This window comes from Canis lupus, chromosome 29 (genome assembly GCF_011100685.1).
Source record: "Canis lupus familiaris isolate Mischka breed German Shepherd chromosome 29, alternate assembly UU_Cfam_GSD_1.0, whole genome shotgun sequence".
In the NCBI taxonomy this organism is placed as follows: domain Eukaryota; kingdom Metazoa; phylum Chordata; class Mammalia; order Carnivora; family Canidae; genus Canis; species Canis lupus.
The window spans coordinates 16,238,234-16,258,999 of NC_049250.1; the positions used below are offsets into that span (position 1 = coordinate 16,238,234).

General features: G+C 41.2%; 1 protein-coding gene and 4 non-coding genes across 10 annotated transcripts in view; 4 read left to right on the forward strand and 1 right to left on the reverse strand.

Annotated features, from left to right (window-relative positions):
* Positions 1–3,983: 3,983 nt before the first annotated feature.
* Positions 3,984–4,056, reverse strand: TRNAR-ACG. Its single transcript has one exon. It is a non-coding gene; the product is annotated as a tRNA-Arg (tRNA).
* A 343-nt stretch (positions 4,057–4,399) lies between these two features.
* On the forward strand, positions 4,400–4,492 carry TRNAY-GUA. Its single transcript has 2 exons — positions 4,400–4,436; positions 4,457–4,492. It is a non-coding gene; the product is annotated as a tRNA-Tyr (tRNA).
* A 513-nt stretch (positions 4,493–5,005) lies between these two features.
* TRNAY-GUA lies at positions 5,006–5,095 on the forward strand. The gene is given in 2 exon segments: positions 5,006–5,042; positions 5,060–5,095. It is a non-coding gene; the product is annotated as a tRNA-Tyr (tRNA).
* Positions 5,096–5,247: 152 nt separating this feature from the next.
* Positions 5,248–5,320, forward strand: TRNAA-AGC. The gene has a single exon. It is a non-coding gene; the product is annotated as a tRNA-Ala (tRNA).
* A 9,176-nt stretch (positions 5,321–14,496) lies between these two features.
* TRIM55 (tripartite motif containing 55) overlaps positions 14,497–20,766 on the forward strand; it is a 44,614-nt gene continuing 38,344 nt past the window's right edge. For 5 of the 6 annotated variants that reach the window (XM_038579417.1, XM_038579416.1, XM_038579414.1 and 2 more), the window contains exons 1-2: positions 14,499–14,847; positions 15,392–15,564. In XM_038579417.1, coding sequence (XP_038435345.1) covers positions 14,680–14,847; positions 15,392–15,564 — 341 coding nt within the window. In that variant the 5' untranslated portion in view covers positions 14,499–14,679. Of the gene's footprint in view, positions 14,848–15,391; positions 15,565–20,766 lie in introns of all 6 variants that reach the window. The other variant, XM_038579415.1, reaches the window with a different exon arrangement.

Sequence of the window (20,766 nt, forward strand, 5' to 3'; positions counted from 1 at the left end):
GTTATAACGGATAAGGGCCTACCCTAATGACCTCATTAAAGGTCAAAAGGACCTTTTTAAAGGTCCCTATCTCCAAATACACTCACATTATGAAGTACTGAGGGTTAGGGCTTTAGTATTAGAATTTGGAGAGGGGAGGGGAAAATTAGTCCATAATATATGCCATCAATCTCTCAAAATTGTGCCAAATTTTAGTTTGCTTTATATTTGGACCATGAATTCTTTATAGAGTTTTTTTTTCCCAGAAACTTCTAATTATCTTTGGCTTGCTTTTTGAGAAAAGTGACTATCTAATACTGTGCTCTCCCCTTTTCCATTCACAGATGTTATTCACCACTATAATTTTGTACTCCAGTTCTGTGTCAGCTTCTGCTCCCAGAGAATCCCATCAGTATAACATCTTCAAGTAATGTTTATTTTTTATTTGAGAAAAGAACCCTAGGATTTAAATTTTATAACACAAGTGTGAACTATTTGTTCTCATAGGTGATTGCTGCTTATATTGATTATACAATCTGGGTTCAAAGTTATGTCCCCACAGAACTTCAAGGGTCTTGCTCTATGGTGTTCTAGCATCCAGTTTTGCTGAGAAGCCTGATCATAATCTGATTCTCGTTCCTTTGTAGCTAGCCTATTTTTGTTTGTTGTTGTCCCCATCTCTGAAAGCCTTTAGGGTTTCATCTTTATCCTCAATGCTTTTACATTTCACTAGGCTGTCCGGGCCTGGTTGTTTTTCATTCATTGTATTTGGAGGTCACTTTTGATTTATTACTAATGTCTTCTGCTCCTTCCCATGCATTTTCTCTACTTTCTCTTTCTGAAACTCTAAAGTCTATGTCTTCCAGGCCTATCCCCCATGCTCTTATATTTTCTGCTGTTTTTGTTTCCTGGAAGATATTTTCCATTCTACCTTCTATATCTCCAAATTTGATCTTTAGCCATGACCAATACGTTATTTTTCACCTTGGCAAACATTTTTAGTTTTCAAGAATGCAACTATTTTCTCATTGCTCCTTTTTAAGTATCAGGATATTTGTTCTGGTTTTTATTACTGCAATAGCCTCTTAGATGTCCCTAAGGATACCAATTAGCAATTCAAAAAACAGTTCTGTACTATTCCTTGTATAATCTGTTTCCTCTTGAATCAGTTGTTGAGTGTTTACCTTGGACTTTCTCTTTTGTTTCCTCTCAAATGTCTGGTAGATATTTGTTCATATTCATGAATAAAGGACTACACTGATTTGTATCTGTAAAATAGCTGGTACTGTGGACACAGGCTTTTACATTAATAGTGCATGGGAGGAAATAGCCATGCTGCCCTCAAATCCCCTAAACTACTAACACAAGGAGAGTCATACTCTGAGAGTAGGGTGGGATGGCCTTTCTTTCTCTCCACCTCTATTATTAGGCTCTACTCTGCCCCTCTCCCCAGCCCTATATTCACCCTATGGGCTCTTCCCAGGCAAATCTACTCTGCTTAAGTAGTTCTCTGAGCAGCTCTACCTGGGACAAATGCAGCAGCTGCTGCAAAATGTTAGGGCCCTCTGACCTTTGTGCTGTTGCCTCTGTGCCTGGATCCTCTTGTGAGCTCCATGGGGAGAATAGTCCTGTCTCTGCTAGCTTCTGGAATGTGTATTCTGAGCTGTGTTTTTCTCCATTCTAGGTTATGTGTCTACGTAACCTCATTTGCATTCCACATCCCAGAAATTATTTAAAATCTCAAGTTTGCTGATTGCAACTACTTTTATCTTTCATGCTGCAAAGATTTTTTTCTTTTTATCTTTATTAGCTCTTCACTGAAGAGTGCAAACATACGTGCCCGACCATATGACTATAAGTGAGCCAGCCCTGATGGCTGCATGTAATCCTGACCCCTGTTTGGGGATTAAGGGTGAGCATTTAACTGAAGCCAGAACAATGAAGAGTTTTGCAGTCAGAATTGAGAAAGGGAAGTGGGTCTCTGGTTGATAGATATCTTAGTTTATTTAGGCTGTTGTAACAACACAACACAGACCTAGTAGTTTATAAACAATAGATATTTTGTTTCTCACAGTTTTGGAGGCTGGAAATCCAAGACCAGGGTGCCAGCATGATCAGGTTCTGGTGAGGACCCTCTTCCAAGGTTGCAGACTGCTGAACTTCTTTCTCACTCTGCCAAAACACAGTGGCGGGGAGGGGAAATCTCTCAGGGGCCTCTTTTATGAGGGCACTAATCCCATTCATAATGACTCCACCTTCAGGTCCTAATTATCCCTCACAGACCTCCACCTCCTAAAACCATTACCTTGGGCATTAGGTTTTCCACATGAATTTGGGTGTGTGTGTGTGTGTGTGTGTGTGTGTGTGTGAGATACAAACATTTGATCTACAGCAATAGATTGTGAGGGGAAACCATCAGGAATTTGGGGACCTGGAGGCGGGGAGAAGCACCATGTTGCCAACTGTGAGCACTAGAGAAAGAGAGTAAGACACTGAGAGACAAACCTGAAGGAAGCCCAGCTACATTTCCTTCTCGGTTTCCCAAGAAAGGAAACAAGGTGTCTTGGGACACCCCTGTAGGCTATAACAAATGTCTGATTTACATTAGCCCTGTGTGAATTTCTATCATAGTAAGGGAGCCAGAAATCATGCACTACCTTGGCCCTCTTGGAGGGTGTTACTCTGGTTGGCTGCTGGGGGAAAAGTGCAAGAAGGGTTAGACCAGGAGGCCCGAGTTTCACCCACAGTGCAGTGATGGCCATGCCCTTGACCTCTGCAAATAATAAAGCCCTCCCTTGTAAAACGAGGAGAAAGTAGGAGTAAGATGGAGGCTCTTTCCTCGTGGCTTAATTTTCAAGGTTCTGTCAACAAACTTAGGGGGAGGGGTGCAACATATGTTCCCAACTTCCCATAGAGGTCATTTCTTTCTAACTCTCAAAAAGAAACACTATGTAACTTTAAACATGTATCAGCTTTGTTACGTTCAAAAATGGTAAAATGTTCACTAGGAAACAAAAATAAAACCCACCATCATTTTGTTCAAATGGTACGTACTGGTGTCCCCTCACTCCCAGATTTTTAACTTCCTTTGGCCGTTTTGTGTAGCCTTTAGAAAGCAGCTTTCCCACTTAAAAACTAGTTCTTTCCTGTAACTCCACATTTTCTCCTCCCTAATTTATCTCTTCTCCAATTTTACATTTTATTAAAGCTTTTACTTTGGGGGAATTGCTGCCTTCCTTACTTGGAGAGATTTAAGAGATAATTCTAAACTACTCCCCACAGATAAGATCAAGAACTTCAAAATAAAAACTCAGTTTCTTCAAACCCACATTACACCCTTTTGGTGAAAAACAAAAACAAAAACAAAACAAAAAAACCCAAAAAACCCTTGAGGGCAGAACCCAAGCCTTTAAGCAGATGGTTTTTTACCCTGTGCTTACAACCGGGGAGGGGCTCAGGACCCTGGTTACGAGGAAACGTGAAACAGGAACCGGATGAAAGAGACCTTGTAAGTAACCGTAACTCTTTCCCCTGCACCGTCGGGAGCGTGCGTGGGCAGTTTCTCTAGCGACCTACGACTGAAGTCTTCAACTGTTTGACAAGACCCGAAGCAGGAAGCTGCAGCAAAAGCAGCCTTGGGGTTTCCAGCAGCTTCGTCAGGGGCACTGCAGGCTTCACCTCCCGGCTACCTCACGCGGCTTCGTACGCGGAGCCGCGGGGGCGGGGCGGGGGCGGGGCGGGGGCGGGGCGGGGCGGGGGCGGGGCGGGGGCGGGGCGGGGGCGGGGCTCGCTCGCGCTGCCGGCCCCGGCGCCGCCTCCTCCCTGGGCCGCGGGCGCTCCCGGGGGCGTCTCCTCAGGCTCGGGAGTTCGCCTGGGTGGTCCCGGGAACGACGCGCAACAGCTTTCTGAGCTCAGAGTGTGGTAAAATACTCTGGGCGTTTGTGATCTGAGGGACCTTGAAGAAGTCATCTTTGGTTTTTTTAAAATCTATTGTGACAAAAATCCGAGCCAGGCAGGAGTCGAACCTACAATCTTCTGATCCGTAGTCAGACGCGTTATCCATTGCGCCACTGGCCCTCCACGGGGAGAGGGGCCGAGGGGACGTACAGATCACAGAGCGGCAAGGCCACTCTCGACAGCTGCCCCCGAAATAGGGTAGTAACGGAAGATGGCGTCGGACTCTGAGTCCCGGGACCACCAGCCCGGGACACGCGAGCAGGGGGGACCCTTCCCCCGTCCGTCAGAATCCCGCGGAGGGTAGCCGCGTTGTCTTTCTGCGCACGCGCGAAACAATACACAGTCACTCCCTTCCCCTCCCCCGGTCCCCGAATACGCATGCGCTATTCGACCTCCAACCAGTGGCTGTGCCTGCTCGGGTTCTTGAGTTTGAATCTCAAGGGGCAGAGGCGGTTCGCCTGTCCCTTCGATAGCTCAGCTGGTAGAGCGGAGGACTGTAGCTGACTTCCTGGCAAGAGGCATCCTTAGGTCGCTGGTTCGATTCCGGCTCGAAGGAGACGCTGGTTTTTTTTTTTGTTTGTTTGTTTTTAGCCGACTTTTTATAATTTATGGCCCATGCCACGAGTTCCCCTTCCCTAATACACATACCATTCCAACGAACAGTTGGAAATGCTTGCCCTTTCGCTCCCGGTTTGGCCTACGGCAGTAGGCCCCGTGCGGAGTCTTTTGTGAATCCCCCAAGCGGGGACCCATCGTCCTCGTAACAATCGGCGCGGGGAGTCTGCGCTCGGCTGGGCGGCCGCGGGTCACCGCCTCCTGCTGGTCTCTACGTCGTCTCCGGCGTTTGCGAGTCCCCGAGCGCGCGGAGAAGGCCCCCGAGCCAGCCGCCGGCGCCTCTCAGAGCTCTGCGGAGCGCGGCCAGCGCGCGAGCTCGCTCCGGCTGCCGTGGGGGGCGTTCGCTGGAAGAGTAGCTGGGGATCAACCATCCACGAAAGAAACGCGGTCGGAAGCACGCAAAGCTTAGAAAGTAACAATTATGAAGAGCAGCCAGCCCGGCGCCACCCCGCTCCCTTCGATAGCTCAGCTGGTAGAGCGGAGGACTGTAGGCGCCGTGCCCGTGGCCATCCTTAGGTCGCTGGTTCGATTCCGGCTCGAAGGAGAGGGGTGGTTGCTTTTGTTCCTTTGGCCTTAGCTGTAAAGCAAGATCAAGAACATCCGAAAAATATATATTTATATATATATTATTTTCTTTTTTTTCTAAATGCTCTGACCTCTCTCTAGAGGAAGAGATAACCGGCCGTGCCCAGCGGTGGGGGATTAGCTCAAATGGTAGAGCGCTCGCTTAGCATGCGAGAGGTAGCGGGATCGATGCCCGCATCCTCCAATTGCTCTCCTTTTTCTTTTTTTTTTTTTTTCTCTCTTGTAATTTTCCTTTCGATTCTCCTTCAACTCGAGGTAGAACTTGAAGTCCGCCATTGGGAGGGCGAGCTTGAGGTCAGCGCTCCCTAAAACTTCCCAGACAAGGGATAACGGGTGCCGACAGAGTTTATTCTGACAACTTAAAAATTTTAAACCCATTTAGTTGGGGAAGTTCACGAAATTGGTTCTTTTTCTGTACAAAAATGGCTGCAGACGGCGGTTATGTGTGTTGCCCCTGTCTTTGTGATTTGTGATCGATCGCTGCGCTTCCAGGGCCCCACCTGGTACTGAACAGCCCATATGTAGGGGGGCCGACAGAAAAGCAAAACAACACAAAAGACACGGAACTTGGATAAGGATGCTGACTCCCTGACTCTTGCGTTGAGGCGAGGAAGCGAGAACTATTGGGCTACGTCTCAACTGAGTTCAGTGGGGTGCCCAGCTGTGGGCAGATCCACCAGGATAGGACAGAGCAAGGGGTACCTGAAGAGAGGTGAGGAAGTGAAGGGCAGGGTTCTAATGCCATTTTCCTCCTGGGAAGCAACTTCGGAGAATTGGAGACCAGCACTGAAAAGGAATTATTGGAGAAAAAAAAAAAAAAAAAGATCTATTTAGGGCTGATTCTGAGCTAATCTATTTTGTTAAACAAAGACAAGACAAAAACGAGCAAAATAAATACACACATAATCACCGAAAGATTCAGAAATTGAACAGAACATACACAAAGGCTTTTCTGGTAATAAATTCTCCCTATTCTAATTTACTAGAAGATAGCCATTGTTGAAACCACACTGCAGTCCCCAACACAAAACATACATTTTCAAAGACAAAGGGGAAAATATTATCGTTTTTGAGGCTTACAATTAACAAATGACAATTCTTTTATCTCGTGTTCCTTTTAGTGTTCTAGGCAACCTGTACATTTTTGTTGCCACTGTGTATGACCTGCTGCATTTTATTGGTATGCTTTTCATTTTCTATGGCAGTCTCCATTTTTATCTCATTTTACTCTTTTCAGTAAAGTCTTTAATTGAATGTATAGTGATTCATTTAAAATATATCATTATTTTCATGAAAACAAATTTACGGAGTAGAAAAAGGAATCCTTTTATCAGATAATATGTCCCAATTTCCAGTTAAGATTATGAGTGCTGTCACTGGCTGCCTGGAGGAGCTGGCCAGTAAAATTACAAATGACTATAAGATCAAGAAATGGATAATGAGTGGAAGGAATGCTCCCAAGATCCAGGTAGAGATCACATATTTGGGGCAAGTGAGCTGGGCAAGAACTTAAACAACATCTCAGGATCAGCACCTCAGGTGTGGAATGGAATTCATGCCAAAAGTCCAAAGTTATAAGCTGAGGGGCACTGTTGCATAGCACTTAATCATGTGGACTGTGAAATCTGATGGCCTTTCTTAGCTTTCACATTTCCTAGCTGGGTGACATTGGACAAGTTGCTTGACATGTTGGTACTTCAGTTTCCTTGTTTGTCAAATAGGGGTCAAATAATAATGGTACCTACTTATAATTGAGAAGTAACATGTAAAGCCCTTATTACAGGCTTTACGTATATATGTGTATATAAAAACATTAACTGTTACCAGTGTACGTGATCAGTACTATAAAGGGAAGGCCTGGAGGGAATATTCTGAGGGTTTGCATGTGTGTTCATACAGATATATGTGGAAGTGCAGGAAAAAGATGCTTGGATCTACTGTGGAGGGAAAATAGAACAATCCTAAAAATACAAAATGATAGTTAAATAAATTATGGTATGACCATATAATGGAGTATATATAACCATTGAAATTATACTTAAGAACTATTGATGCAGGAAATGTTAACCAAATGTTAAGCTAATTAATTTGGTACAGGGCAATGTAAACAATACCAATACAAACAAGCATTAATTATCTGAAGAAAAGGCTTAAGAACACATTAAAATAATAATAGCAGTGACCTTTTGATAGTAGCATTACTGTGATCTTTTTCTTCTTTAAACTTTAAAAATATTGTATAATTTCTTCAGTAAACATTTATAAGTTTTAATTGAAAATATAGGCACATTTTAAAAAATTAACAGCTAACAACACTTCCTATAAGCCAACCACAGTTCTAGTTACTTTACATGTATTAACTCATATACATTTCTCATAAAGGAAACACTAGGCCCAGATGGTTTCCGTGGTGAATTCTATCGAACAGTAAAGGAAAAAATAATACCAATTATACTCAGACGTTCAGAAAATTGAGAGGGAATGCTGTCCAACTTAATTTATGAAGCCAACCTTATCCTGATCCCCAAACCAGGCAAAGACATTATTTAAAAAAGAAAACTATAGACCAGTATCCTTCATAAACATAAAGGCAAAAATTTTAAACGAAATTTTAGCCAGTTAAATCCAACAACACATAAAAAAGAAAGTGCATCATGACCAAATGGGATTTATTCCAAAAATACAAGACTGGTTCAACATTCAAAAATCAACATAATTCATCATTGTAAACAGGCTAAGGAAGAGTAACCACATGATCATTTCAGCAGATGTAGAAAAAGCATTTGACAAAATTCAATATCCACTCCTGATTTTGAAATTATCAGCAAACTTGGAAGGGAACTTCTTCAACCTGACAAAGGGCTTCCATGAAAAACACACAGTTAGCATTATACTTAGTATGAATGCTTTTCTCCCAAAATCAGGAACAAAGCAAAGATCTCCATTCTTAGGTTTTTTTAGCCAGTACAATAAGGCAAGAAAAATGAAGTAGAAGACCTCCAGATTGGAAAGGAGGAAGTAAAACTATCTCTATTCACAGAAATATCATTTTTTAAAATATTGATTACATGTTGAAATAATAGTTTATATTTGGGGAGTGTTAAATAAAATATATTAATAACATTATTATCATCTGTTTCTGTTTTTTAATGTGGCTACTAGAAATTTAGAACTATATATATGTCTCATATTTGTCACTCACATCTTATTTATATTGGACAGTTAGAGAGGTAGGTAGGGGCCAGATCATATCAGGCCTTAGAGACCACAGTGAAGATTAATGTTTTTATACCACAGGTAACAGGATCAAGGTGGGATTTTTTTTTTCTTTTTTTTTAAGGTGGGATTTAAATAGGGAGTGACATATGAGGAACAGATAGCAGAAAGCAGTAATAAATTCCAAAAAATCAATCAGGAGGCTGTAGGTGGAGGGAAGATGAAGAGGGTTGTGTAACTGAAGGGTAGGGTGAAGAGGGCCTAGAGTTCAGGCATGACCATTGGGAAGGCCTTAGGCTAAAGTATTTGCTACTTGTTGAGACTGTCACTATTCATTTCTGGCATGTGAATTATGCCAAGAAATGTTCAGAGAAAAGTAAAATATGTTAATTTTCTAACATAGCTTCAGAGATTATTCACGATGAATTAAAACGTATAAATGTATAAAAAACAGATTTGGAGGAGTAATTATTTTATCTTTATTTTGTAGATGTCATGAGTTGAGTCCTTGGTGTAAGAAGATTGCAAAAGTCCTTTTACTGGAAAGAGACTTCTGGGTTATATTTTTTCAGGTAACTTGTAAAGTTGGTTAGAAAATGCTTTTCTAGATCATACCTTGAGCCCCAGAATACCAGAGGAAATAACATACTATACATATGTGGTCAGATGAGTTATACCTAGCAGGACTAATCAACAGAGCCTGGCTCTTGGAACACCAGCTCATCTAAATCTTAAATGAAATGCTGCCTTATCCCCACTGTTCATGTATTTAAGTTCTCACTAATAGAGGGAAGGAGGGAGGGAAAGAGAGATGGATGGATAGATAGATGGATAACAGATGGATATTGCAGGGAAGAATTAATAATCTCACTGTCTTAGTTTAAGAGGAACTGGTCTGTACAATATTAAGCAATGGCCTTTGTTTTGGCATGGAATTATAGTGATATTCAAGAGATATAACTGGTGCTGGAGCTGAGCTGAAAGTCCTGGTTCACTCATGCCCTGGTGCTCCAGGCTAACTAAACCTCCTTGTTAAGCAGTCCCTAATTCTCTGCTTCCACAATCACACCCCCTGGCGTCCTTTCCCCGTCTTAGTGATTTAGTCAGCCACTAACTTTCTCACTTCTGATTGGTACAAGAAGGAAGAATTCTCCTTCCTCTCTACCTTAGATGCTGACCTAGAAGAAAGATCAGCATTCTAGTTACTTTTGCTTTTTCCAGCAGGGTTTCACTCTCTAACTGCTTTGCTTTAAACTTTATCAATTTTTACTTCTTTTTAGCTTCACCTTCCATTTGACCATAAGTCCACTGCTCTATTTGATGAATGACTAGCTCCTTGAGCTAAGCCTTGGTTATTTTCCAAGTACCTGGATTTGCAATTACCTATGCTAAAGAGACAAAGAGAACATGGGTAAATTAAATGCCGAGAACAAAAATAACTAACTAAATACATACATACATACATACATACATACATACATAAATAAATAAATAAAATAAATGCTGAGAACACTCTGGAATCCTCAGGAAAGTTGGCCCTACTGATGCTGAGTCCCTAGAACTCTTCTGATGCCTCATACTCCCGGAATTGTCTCTTTTGTTTTGCAAGTTGGAATGAAGAGTTGATGTTGCTCTTGTAATTATTCTGGGGTGAGAAATTCATATTATTCTGACCAGGAAGTATAAAACTCACTGAAAGAAGGGGATCCTGTTCCTACTGGAGAATCTTTTAAATAACTCTTTTAAATACACTCCAGTTTCCCCCCAAGATTTTTTTAATTTTTTTTTTAATTTTTATTTATTTATGATAGTCACAGAGAGAGAGAGAGGCGCAGAGACACAGGCAGAGGGAGAAGCAGGCTCCATGCACCGGGAGCCCGATGTGGGATTCGATCCCGGGTCTCCAGGATCGCGCCCTGGGCCAAAGGCAGGCGCCAAACCGCTGCGCCACCCAGGGATCCCCCAAGATTTTTTTATATCACATATTCATTTATGTCTCATGGTAACCACTAGTCATATATGGTTGTTTAGACATAAGTATAAATTACAGAAAATTAAAAACTCAGATTTCAAGTTGCATTATACACTTTCCAAGTACTCAATAGCCACCTGTGGCTAGAAGTTAGTACAGATATAGAACATTTACATCATTGCAGAAAATTCTAATGGGTAGTGTGCTGTAGAGCATGGGTGTGGTATAGCTTAGTGGGTGAGGTCATCTGCTCTGTAGGCAAAAGATGTGTCTCTGAATCTGCTTCATAACTAGCAGCCATATTACTGAGCAACTACTTTGCTGAGCTACAGTTGGCTCAATGGAAATGATAATGCCTATTGTAAGAAGTGATTAGTACTCTATACGTATTTATTATATTTGTTGTGGCAGTACACAGTTGGTCCTTGAACAATGTGGAGGTTAGGGATGCTAATCCCCATGCAAGTTGAAAATCTGTATATAATTTTTGACTCCTCCAAAATTTAACTACTAATATCCTACTGTTGCCCAGAAGCCTTACTGATAACATAAATAATAAATAAACATATTTTCTGTTGTATGTATTATATACTATATTCTTACAATGAAGTAAGCTAGATTAAAGAAAATGTTATTAAGAAAATTATAAAGAAGAGAAAGTACACTTATAGTACTGTGCTACAAAATAAATCCATATATGTTATTGTTCAAGGGTCAACTATAGTACTAAAAAGAACAGATTTTAGAACCCCTTTTTTTCCTTACCGGGGAGAACACACTGAAATCCACATTTCACTCTTATTCTCTGTCTCCTGAAGTCTGGGTCCATTTGGCCTGGTAGCTAGATGTTGAAAGAGGTCAAAAGTCTTTTCTTTCTGCTATCATGCCTTAATTCCAAGTCTGCTGTTGGGCATATAGTCAGGTTCTTAATGACCTATCTTGCTTCCCCTGACTTATCTGGGGGATTTGGAAACTGCTGGTCCTTCAGGAAGTAAGAGCAGATTTGGTTTTGTTTCAGCTTCTCAATGTGTGTAAACATACCGTTGCCCTAGTTTGGTAGGACTTAGGAATGGGGGACAATTGGGGCTTCCAACTAAACCAACTCCCCATGTAATTGTCCCCAATTGGTTTCAATCTCCTGTTCTAATTGTGGGGTGGGAGTTTGAGAAGGGGAGAAAGTTGTGCATCACTCCTGTACAGTCCAGGATACCTTCAGGAGACTAATCTGGTTTTTATGTCTCTGTGGAGGTGCAAATCCACTCCAAATCCCAGAGTCTTCACGTTGATTGCAAATCTGATGCAGTTTCAGACTTTCCCTATCTTTCAGACTCTGTGAATGATTTGGGAGCAGACTAAAATTTTCTTGTTTTTCCCTAGAGCAGAGTGCTACTTCCATGTCTCACTCTCCGTTCACATGCTCACCCCATGGACTGCTGGTCTCTGAGAGTGGGGAGGAGCAGAGAATGGAGAAAAGAGTATAGAGGGGGAAAGTGATAATAACCCATCAACTTGACTTTTAGTCCTGTGAATTTCTTGCTAGTTTGCTGGGTCACCTCCTAGCGGCAGTTCTAAGAAAAAGTATAAAGCAAGAAAGAAAAACAGAGGACAGGATAGGGATCAACTTTACATCAAATAATTGAATTGAAGACTATCAATGTCAAAATTAATATTTCAAAGGTTTTTCTTTTTTCCCTACAAATATTGTTAAGCTAGGTTATGAATACCACTGACTCACAGATTAAAAAAAATTGAAATTCAGCTAGGTTGAGGTCAGTTTCCCAAGACCACAAAGCGAGATAGACATAGAAGGTGGATTAGAAGGACTGTCTCCTGACTCACTGTGCAGCTCTCACTGCATCATTGATGGTTGCTCAGACTCAGAGCATCTGAGTCACCCCTGTGGATTCTAATTCACAGCCTCAGAGTCCCTTTCCTCCTTTCCTTCCCCACTGCCATTGCCCAGTGCCAGGGCATCATGACCCCTAACCTAGACTATTGGCAACAACCTCCCATCTGGTCTTTATCTAGGTCACCTGCACTCTAATTTATCCCAACCACCACTGTGAGACTAATCTAACTAATGCACAGCTCTCATGGAAACATTTCTGTGAGAAACTTTCAACAACTTCCTGTTGCCTAATTTATTAAGTGTTAAAAACTCTGTAGCCCAATATTTGTGTCCTGCCAATGTGCCAGCAGCATGCTCTGCACTCCAGCCCAAAGCATCACATGCTCTGAGCATTCCCCGCACTCCACACTCCTGTGCCTTACTGTCTTTGCTTGGTACCTTCCCTTGGAAAACCCCAACTATGCCCCCCACCTAACTCTACATCCATTCATCTAAATTCTCAGTGGATCAGTACAAATACCACCCACCCATGAACCCCTCCTGAGTATCCCAACTCTGAAATTCTGTAGCTCTTTATCACATTTTGTTTTGTGCTATGGTTCTGTATATAAATGTCTTGTTTCTGCTGTTAAACTGAGCTCCTTGAGCTCAATCCACAGAACTACGCTTGTCTTTCAATCTACAGGGCTAATCACAGTGGGGACACATAATGAACAGTCAATGAGTATTTTTTGAAAGAATGAATTCCTTTAATAAGCATAGGCTCAGCTACATTGTACATTATTAAAGTGCTTTTCCTTAGATTGAAGAGTCTTTTACTGTAGAATCTTTATCTTTCCTAGAAAATAACTCACATCCTGCATTCACCTGCCTATACTAGGTGAACTGTATTAACTCAGTAAAAAAAAAAGTGTCACCAATTCCCTTTTTTATTGGAGTTGCTAAATAGATATTGAAAGGAATAACAAGATTCTCTCCTAAGATGCCTGAAATGTTTATGAATACATGTAACTTATTATTAGTTAATAGAGCTTATTAGATTCTCAATAAGCTCTCACTGCACACAGCAATGAGACCATAGATAACCAGTCACACTGGCCTACTCTTTACTGGTGACTAAGTACACACTGGTGATATATTGACAAAATGTGTTCACTCTTTGAATATTTTTAGATCAAGGATAAACAGACCTTCACATTCATCTCATATAAACGTATATGTATCTCTTTTTCATTTTTTATCTTATTTTTAATTTTTAAATAACTATATATTGATAAAACAGTTCTTTCACAAAATCCTGGCAAATATCAGGATTTCTATTTATGACTCAAGAGCAGACCAAGAATATTAGAAATGACCAGGGAAACTATCATTTGAAAAATCCACTTGGAGAAGGAGGCAAATGAAAAGAGGTGTAGTAGTATTTCAGACCAGTTAAAACCCAGGTATGGAAGCATTTTCACTTCAGTTGGCAATAGCACTGACATCTGTTCCCACTTTATGGAAAAATGAAATAATGGGTCTGCTACCCCACATGCCAGTTATTACTTCATTATTGATTATTGCTGCAAACTAAATTTAAACTTTAAAAGATTGCCAAGTTTTCTTTGTGTTTTTGGTGTGAGGAGGGGGTTGTAGGTGTACAGGATGAAAGAGGGGGTTAAGGAGGAGGGAGAATGATGCAGAAGAAAAAAGTACTAGAATTTTATTCACAACTTTTTTTTTTTTTTAATGGGATCATCAACCAGTGTTTGGATTTTTTTTCATAGATACTCTTATGGTGAAAGGGGTTGAAATCAGTGGTTAAACTGGAATTTTTCTTAGACCATAACTCTTAGCAAAGATGAAAAAATCAATGTCAAGCAAGTCTTTTTAGATGATTGCCTTTGTAAAGCCAGGAGAATGATTTTCAGGACAAATTTTGTTGGTTTTCACTTAAGACAGTACGATCATGCTACTTTGGGTCCCTTGCTGCCTAAACTCTCAGGACAGAAATGGCATTCATCATCCAGTTAGATTCTTGGGCTATGTTCTCTCCAGTCCTGGAGAAATCCGTCACCGCGTTCTTACTGAGCGCTCACAGAGGGCATGGCTCAGTGACTAGGCATGCACATTTGCATTTGTTGTGACAACTGTCAGCTTCAAACTCCCTCTCCTCACAACCCTGTCTAAATGGGGTTTGTAATCCTTCTTCCCACCCACTCTCTTCACTCCCTGGGGCAGGAATGTTGGCTCCTGTTCCCTGTCACCTGTCAGAATCCGTCCTCCTGTCACTGGCTTATATGGACAAGTCAGCCCGCTGTCACGTGACCCCCCCCCCCCCCCACCACCACTGCTAAAAACAGCTCCGGCTCCCCCTGTGAACCTGGGCCTGAAACAATGTCTTCCACCGAAAAAACCATAAAGGACACTTGATCACCCAATCCTTGGAATTATTTCCAGGAAACGCTTGCAGAACCATCCGGAGCACCCTTTCCCTGGCAGCGCACAAGGGGACGGCCGGGAGATGAGCGCATCTTTGAATTATAAGTCTTTTTCTAAAGAGCAGCAGACCATGGATAACTTGGAGAAGCAACTCATCTGTCCTATCTGCTTAGAGATGTTCACGAAACCTGTGGTTATTCTCCCCTGTCAGCATAACCTGTGTAGGAAATGTGCCAGTGATATTTTCCAGGTAGGTTTGTTTGGAATTTAAGGGGTAAAAACAGAGTCTCTTTTCTCTGAATCAAGTGCTAAACTTTTAGGTGAATTCTTCTAGAAAACTTCATAAGGCTACATTCATTTTCAAGAAAAACTTTTTTTTTTAAAATGATTTGCTTTGTGCTTTGTTGCCTGCCTCCTCCTTACTCCCAAATCTAGTTTTACTTAAATACTAAGAATCATATTTGTTTAAAAAAACAAACAAAACTCAGTTCATTGAATCTGCTTCAAATTGTAAATGAATTGCTGCCCAAGACATTCATGTTGGAGTTTCTGGCTGGAACTTTTGGTTGTGAAAACATTGGATGGAAAACTGCCTCGTGCTGAAAATGGTACATTTGACTGTGGGTAAGTCCTGTATTTTAGGACCTCTTGCTGATAAGGCCCTAAGGGATTCTCTTATGGCCAGCTTAAAGTAGAAGTTGATGTTGTTTGTAGTAACCAAGAGTGAGAAGAAGTCTCAGAAAAAGCTATCTGTGGCATTACTCAATTCCTCTTTCCTTGCTTGGCAAGAACAGGCTTCTAACCCGTATTTGCCCACAAGAGGAGGCACCACTGTGGCATCAGGGGGCCGATTTCGCTGCCCATCCTGTAGACACGAAGTGGTCCTGGACAGACATGGGATATATGGCCTTCAGAGGAACCTGCTGGTGGAAAATATCATTGACATCTACAAGCAGGAATCCACCAGGTACTGTTCCTCCATGTGGCAAACCCATTTGAAGCTTGCTTTTGCCTATTTGTTTGTTTGTTCTAATGGATTAATATGCCAAATGCTTGTTTGCCAATCACAGACATTGTTTTATAGGAAAATGTTTTCTAAGTGAGGCCTTCCCAATGAGAGAATTGCTTACAGAAGGGGAAGGGAGCTGGTGCCCAAGACTTTATATCAACTCAATAATGAAGTAATTCATTAACACTAATCCATTCAGTAATACTGAAAGAGGCATGATGCATTCCACCCCTCTAAGCCTTGTAATAATGTATGTTTTAGACATCTCTTCACTTTTCCACAGGTCCTTTGTAGCTCCAGATTCTATGCAGTAGAAAACTTACAGTACAAAACTTTAAAGAAAACTAATAAAAATGGCATTTTCCAAAAAAAGTCCAGTTCCTAGTTTGGACAATCTCACCTGAAAATTGTCTAGATGATCCTATTAAAAACAAAATATAGTTAGTCATGGTATGGAAGTTGCAAAGCAATGCAGAGTCCTGTCCTTTAGCAAGTTAAAGTTTAGAGACCTGGGGGCCGGGGGGTGGGGAGAGATGGCACTCAGGTTTTTCTAGTCTCTAGATTGTATTTGCCTCACACTCTTAGCACTCACCTGTTGATTGATTGATACTCAATACGTGCATCCATTCACTAAAAAAAAGAAAAAAAAAGGCTTCTTCCTCATTATATCACATTGGCTATAGAGTTCCTTTCCTAGAGACAACAAACACTGCAGGAGTTCATTCCTAGAAGGCGTGGTGTGAAGAGCCCTTTCTCAATTATACACAGGTCGGTCCAATCCACAGAGCTTGATAGCAATATTGAGACCATCTGGAAATGAGCTCATTGTGATTCTTATTAGGAGACATGTATTTATGGAACATCTGCAGGGCTCTAAGAGCCTTGCAGTCTTAGAAGGAAAGCTGTTCTATAAATCTAACATATAATTATTATAATCATTATGGCTATTAGTTCCTGCTTAAGATTCAAACTAAATTAGATAGTGCCAGGATCTAGATGGATTTGGGGAAGAAGAGTAATTTCCAATGACATATTGCAGAGCACAGAGTCAGCTATTTCCCTGGCTTCCAGAATCTCCGGAGAAGAAGGAAAGTGCTATTGTTGCTGCTGTTACTTCACAGATCTGATCTGATTGTATTATGTTATGCAAATACACATATTGTCTCTTAAAAAAAACAGTCAATTAATAACCCAGACAATTATTAAGAGTGCTTATATAACAACCAATCCAATGTCTAGTACAGTGTCTTGCATAGAATTGTTACTCTGTAAGTGCCAGCTGATGAAGCAACACCCCAAGCTTCTTACATGTTCTACTTATTGCAATAATTTCGTTTTACTACTTGCTACAGTGAGAGCTTGAAACATGGGAAATAATAGCAATAATGTTATGAAATCCAGATAAGAAGAGATGTTAAAACTTGCAGCATAAGCAAAACCACAAAGGTGAAGAAACCATATAGAAGAAATGAACCAAATTTCCAACAATGAAGCTCATAACTCCATGCCCTAGTGGTGTTTTTCAGATTATCAGGTTCTTATGCTGTTATTTCTTGAACCCGAGACCTGCCTTTGGGACATCTTTTACTTGATGGCAAAAGCAGGCATTGATACTTGGGCATAAACCCAAGGGCAGCTTCGCCAGCCCAGAACCCTGGGCTTCCTTAGAATAACCTTGGCTATACAGAGTGAGATGAATCTATCTCTGGCTCACCATCATCGGGGACAGAGGAGAGGGCCTGGTCAACTCTGACCTCCCACAGAAAGACTAGAGATTGTACATCTCAAAAACACCTGGCCTTCTTACCTGGAATTCTGCATGGTGCTGAACTAGCCCAGTTTGGGGATTTGACAAGAGAAGGAATTTATTTTGCTATTATTAATCATAAAAGCTATAATAATTAACTTTATAATAAGTAAAAATAAGATGTACCGTCTGTGTCAACTGTTCAGGGTGCTTTACATATGAATCATGTATAATTCTTTTTCAAAAAAAATACTTTATTTATTCATAAGAAACACAGAGAGAGGCAGAGACATAGGCAGAGGGAGAAGCGGACTCCCCAGAAGGAGCCCGATGTGGGACTCGATCCTAAGACCCCGGGATCAGTCATGACCTGAGCCAAACGCAGACGCTCAACCACGGAGCCACCTAGGTGCCCCTCATGTATGATTCTTTAATTCTCACAAAAATCTCATGATTGTGATTATTATTACCTGATTAAAAATTCTGAGTATTTCACTGAAGCTAACTCCTATACATCATTTAAACATTCAAATAGGGGATCCCTGGGTGGCACAGCGGTTTGGTGCCTGCCTTTGGCCCAGGGCACGATCCTGGAGACCCGGGATTGAATCCCACATCGGGCTCCCGGTGCATGGAGCCTGCTTCTCCCTCTGCCTCTCTCTCTCTGTGTGACTATCATAAATAAATGAAAATTAAAAAAAAAATTCAGATAGTACTACAAGACCTCTAATGAGGCCTCCCCAACTCTCTCTCCACTCCCCAGAGGCAACCACTTTTCATTGTTTTAGCTGTTTTTCTGCTATCACCCAGTGACATCTACACACTACTCCTATACTCCCATTTCTTGATTTTTCAGGTTAGACCTTCTCTATCAACTTTTCACTGCAGGTGATCAGGACAGTACCCTCCTGTGGCTGGGCTTCACCTTACTTTTACTTTTCCTGGGTTGAATCCCTGTTTCCTAGAACCAATGTCTTTCTTTGTTGGCTTATTCTACTGCGGTTTTTTTTTTTTTTTTTTTTTTGCTGTTGTTGTTGTTGTTGTTTGTGGAGCATATCCTCAAGTAATCTCCCAAATATGCAAGAAGTGCTCCACTTTCAGCCTCCCACACATTCCTGCCTTCAGAGTACCTGGCTTCTGCAATTCCAGAGTCTTTCTTGGGTTGCACAGCCCAAGACAGCTTGCTCCTTGCAAGCTTCTCCCCTGCAGGCCCTTAGCAGAAATAAGATGCAACTCAAGTAGGTCACTTCCTTTCATCCAGATGTTCTCAATTTCCAACAGTTGGTTGACATCTCTCATCTGCTTCCAGCTTCCTCATTTTTTGTCCTTACTGACTTATACTAGAATGTGATTTTTAAAATTTCCTTAATCTAATTTTAGTGGGATTTCCACAGGAATCACAAATAAAAAAGGCATATGTTCATTCTGCCATATTTAATTAGAAGACCCTTAGGCCAATCTTCAGATATGAATAAAAGTGGAGATTGAAAGAGGTTAAATAACTTGCCTGAGGCCACACAGGAGAAGCTGAGCTGGAGTTAAACTTTGAGATCAGTTTGACTCTAAAGGCAGTGCCTGCAATACCTCATCAAGATCAGATGTCCACCCTTTAGGAAACTCCAGGATGGTCGTAGAAACTTGAGACCAGAAACAGCAGGCTACAGATTCCTTGAGGCTAGCTGGCACTGAATGGCTAGGGGCCACTGCCCACATCTGGAGCTGAGCCCAAAGTCCAGATACCCTCACCTCATGAAAGTGAATTTCCATCTTTATTCTACACACCATGTTTGATCCAAGTCTCTTACAGGTTTTAAATTGTCTAGAGGTTTCTATTATTCACCCATTTATAAGTGGGGGATGCCCCTGGACTTCTGTTTCCACCTAAACAAGAGAAACTTAATAAGGAATATGGAAAGTTCTATTTATCTATTCCTTAATAAGGAATATGGAAAAGTTCTATCAGCCTCTATCGAATTATGGAAAAATAATAACAATCGAAACTAAACGTATAGCCTATGGCTACTGCCACATTTTCAGGATATATACTCACATACCTGAGCTCTGGTCATAGCTGTTGACATCAGAATAGCACTTGAGACAAAGGCTGCCCTCAGGAAATGCTGCAGGGAGATGACCCACATAAGTATCACCTGTGCCATTTTTCAGTAAATGTGCTCTAGACACTTGCTTGACGTTTATTATTATGAGACAGATACATGAGAGGGAAGGTATTGGAGGTGGAGAAGCCTTTGATCAAGCAAAGACCAAACCACCACTCCTAGTCTCTAGATTACCCCCAAAGGGCTATGTCATTTATAAATGGAGTCTTCAGGATGTTGTCTGGCTTCTTCCTCTGTGCTCATGAGTGCCAAGTGACCCTGGCTTTTCTCCATATTTCACATGCCTTCCCCAGATGAGTGGCTTTATGTTAGAGCACAAGAAATGCTGCCCATTAGTCTCACAAATTCTCTTTCATTTCTCATTCGACAAATACTTACTGAGTATGCACTCTATGCAAGGCATTGTTCTAGGCACTGGAGACCCAGCAAAAAAGAAAACAAGCCTGCCCTTGTAGAACTCACATTTTGGTGGAGGAAACAGATAGACCTGGGCAGAATTTACTTTTCTCGGTTGACTTCCAAAAATATAGCAGAAATTCAAGTCAGGAGGCCACAGACTTCATGGAAAACATATTGCTACAAGACCAGGGAAAAATTCCTTTTACAAAAGCCAGATTCTGAAACCTTGAAGCTGGAAGCCCATACAATTTCCTTACCAGACCCAGGACTTCTCCCAACAGCCCAATCTCTTGACTTGACTCCTACCTAGTGATTCATAGATATAAATTAGTATATTCTCTGCCCTTCTCTGAGTTCTGGGGCTGTAGCTACATGGTACCACACACCAATATCAATGGATTTCAAACTATTTTATTCATGTCTTACAGTAGAAGTACATTTTACATTGTAATCCAGCTTCCTTTCTGTACAGGATGGATATAGAGATAGATAGATATGAAATATATACTTTTGTTTCCAGTGTACTTACATACAATGTACACACACATATGTATATACATACACATCTATCTACACTAGAAACAAAAGTTTCACATATCATTACCGTCTTCTTACTTATGTAGCTCACAGTACTTACTATTTTATTTTTATTTTAACAATGCTGGTCATGACTCCTAAACTGACTTCAGTGGCCCATAATAATCCATTTCATGGCCATTAAAACTGCAGTTTTTAAAAAGTGGATCTTGGTAACAATAGAAAAAATTCAGTCCCAAATCTTTAAAATAACCATGATTTTAAATAACTATGTGTTTGGGAATGTGAGGAAAGGTTATGGATTTGTATTTACATTTTTCAGGTACCTCTGAAAACTATTAACAACATCGATCTTTA